A 1,364-nucleotide genomic window follows, 5' to 3' on the forward strand; every position below is an offset into this window, starting at 1 on the left:
GAGATGTCTAGCAATTCATGCTTATTTGGATAAGAGATTTATTTATATTTATGCACATAGATATACGTGCATGCATATGTAGGCGACGGCAAAGCAATACGTAAAAAATAATGAGTCTAAATGCGATCAGATCAAACCAGCTCTTTCAGTCTTCTGCATATGCGTTTCTCGTAGAGATAAAGTGAGAGAGATACTAGAAAGAGAGAGAGAGAGAGAGAGAGGTGCTGATGGGGGGAGTTGGCAAGCACTCGTGCCCCCCTCATCTCTGCGTGCACGACTCTCTCCTCCGCAGTGCACTGCTGGACGCTGAGTGCGGAGTACAGGACAGTGCAGGACAGTTAGCGGTCATCAGCGGGGGCACACGCTTCCATACAGTCCTAAAGTCCCAAACGCCAGCCGCGCACGAGAGCAGCACCCACATGGAGCTAATATGAACTGTCTGAGGGCTGATCTTCACTTCTCGACTCAAACTTACAGAATTACAGTTTGAGAGGGAAGGGACATATCAGACATGGACACCTTGGTGTGGATCTGGATTTGTGGAGCGGTAAGTGTTCGCATTAGTTTAGCGCAAGTGCGCGCAGCGATCATCAGCCGCTGGATTTGGGTGAATATGTAGGTTAATGGACATCAGGTGAAGCGCTTCGGCTCCGTGATGCGGATCTGAGGAGCGCCGGCGGATTCGGCTGAACTTGTTTTCGGTCTGTGGTAGTGATGACTAATCTCGGCTGCCCGGTTTCTGGAGAACAGGTGTCAGCCTTCCGTACTCTTTTAGTCTTTTAAAATGAATCTACACGTTCAATATGTTTATTATATACCAATAAATAGGCTACAGTCAGCGCACAGAAATGTGCGCCCAACTGTAACCAAACTTTCCCCTTAAGTTCCCGCAGTTAAATATGAGTTTGTCGAATTATTCGACCGGCTTCATTTATTTAATGTTTGCCACATACTAGCTTATTTTAGCAGCCCAATATAATGGAGTTTTACTATGTGTTTACAGTGTCCGTATTATAATGACTTTCAGGGGAATCAATATTTTTAAAGGAATTCCTGTAGGTCATTTTCGTGGGGCGATCAGTTTAAGTGCATCTTCAACAACCAGAAATTGTCTTTGGCAATTCAAACGCCTTAAAGAGTTTTGGAAACACTTAACGTTTTTTTTGTGATATATTTGCGATATTTAAATCTATAATTATATCATACGCAATGACGTTATTTATGTTTTGTTAATGTTCGATATGATAATGATCGGAAATTGCTTCTGTTGCCATAGTTACGACCTTGAGCAAACGATTTATGTTCGCGAGCGCCAGGTGAAAATACATGCCCTGAGTAACTTTTGTTGATACTTATATAGCCTA

The 1,364-nt window shown here is 43.2% G+C and overlaps 1 protein-coding gene across 1 annotated transcript in view; it reads left to right on the forward strand.

Annotated features, from left to right (window-relative positions):
• Positions 1 to 339: 339 nt before the first annotated feature.
• The window catches only part of LOC107689096 (tumor necrosis factor receptor superfamily member 16-like), a 40,970-nt gene continuing 39,945 nt past the window's right edge, over positions 340 to 1,364 (forward strand). The window contains exon 1 of the mRNA XM_016487002.1: positions 340 to 547. Within this exon, the coding sequence (XP_016342488.1) occupies positions 512 to 547 (36 nt within the window). The 5' untranslated portion in view covers positions 340 to 511. The remainder of the gene's footprint in view (positions 548 to 1,364) is intronic.

Source organism: Sinocyclocheilus anshuiensis, unplaced genomic scaffold (genome assembly GCF_001515605.1).
Source record: "Sinocyclocheilus anshuiensis isolate Anshui unplaced genomic scaffold, SAMN03320099.WGS_v1.1 scaffold653, whole genome shotgun sequence".
Lineage (NCBI taxonomy): Eukaryota > Metazoa > Chordata > Actinopteri > Cypriniformes > Cyprinidae > Sinocyclocheilus > Sinocyclocheilus anshuiensis.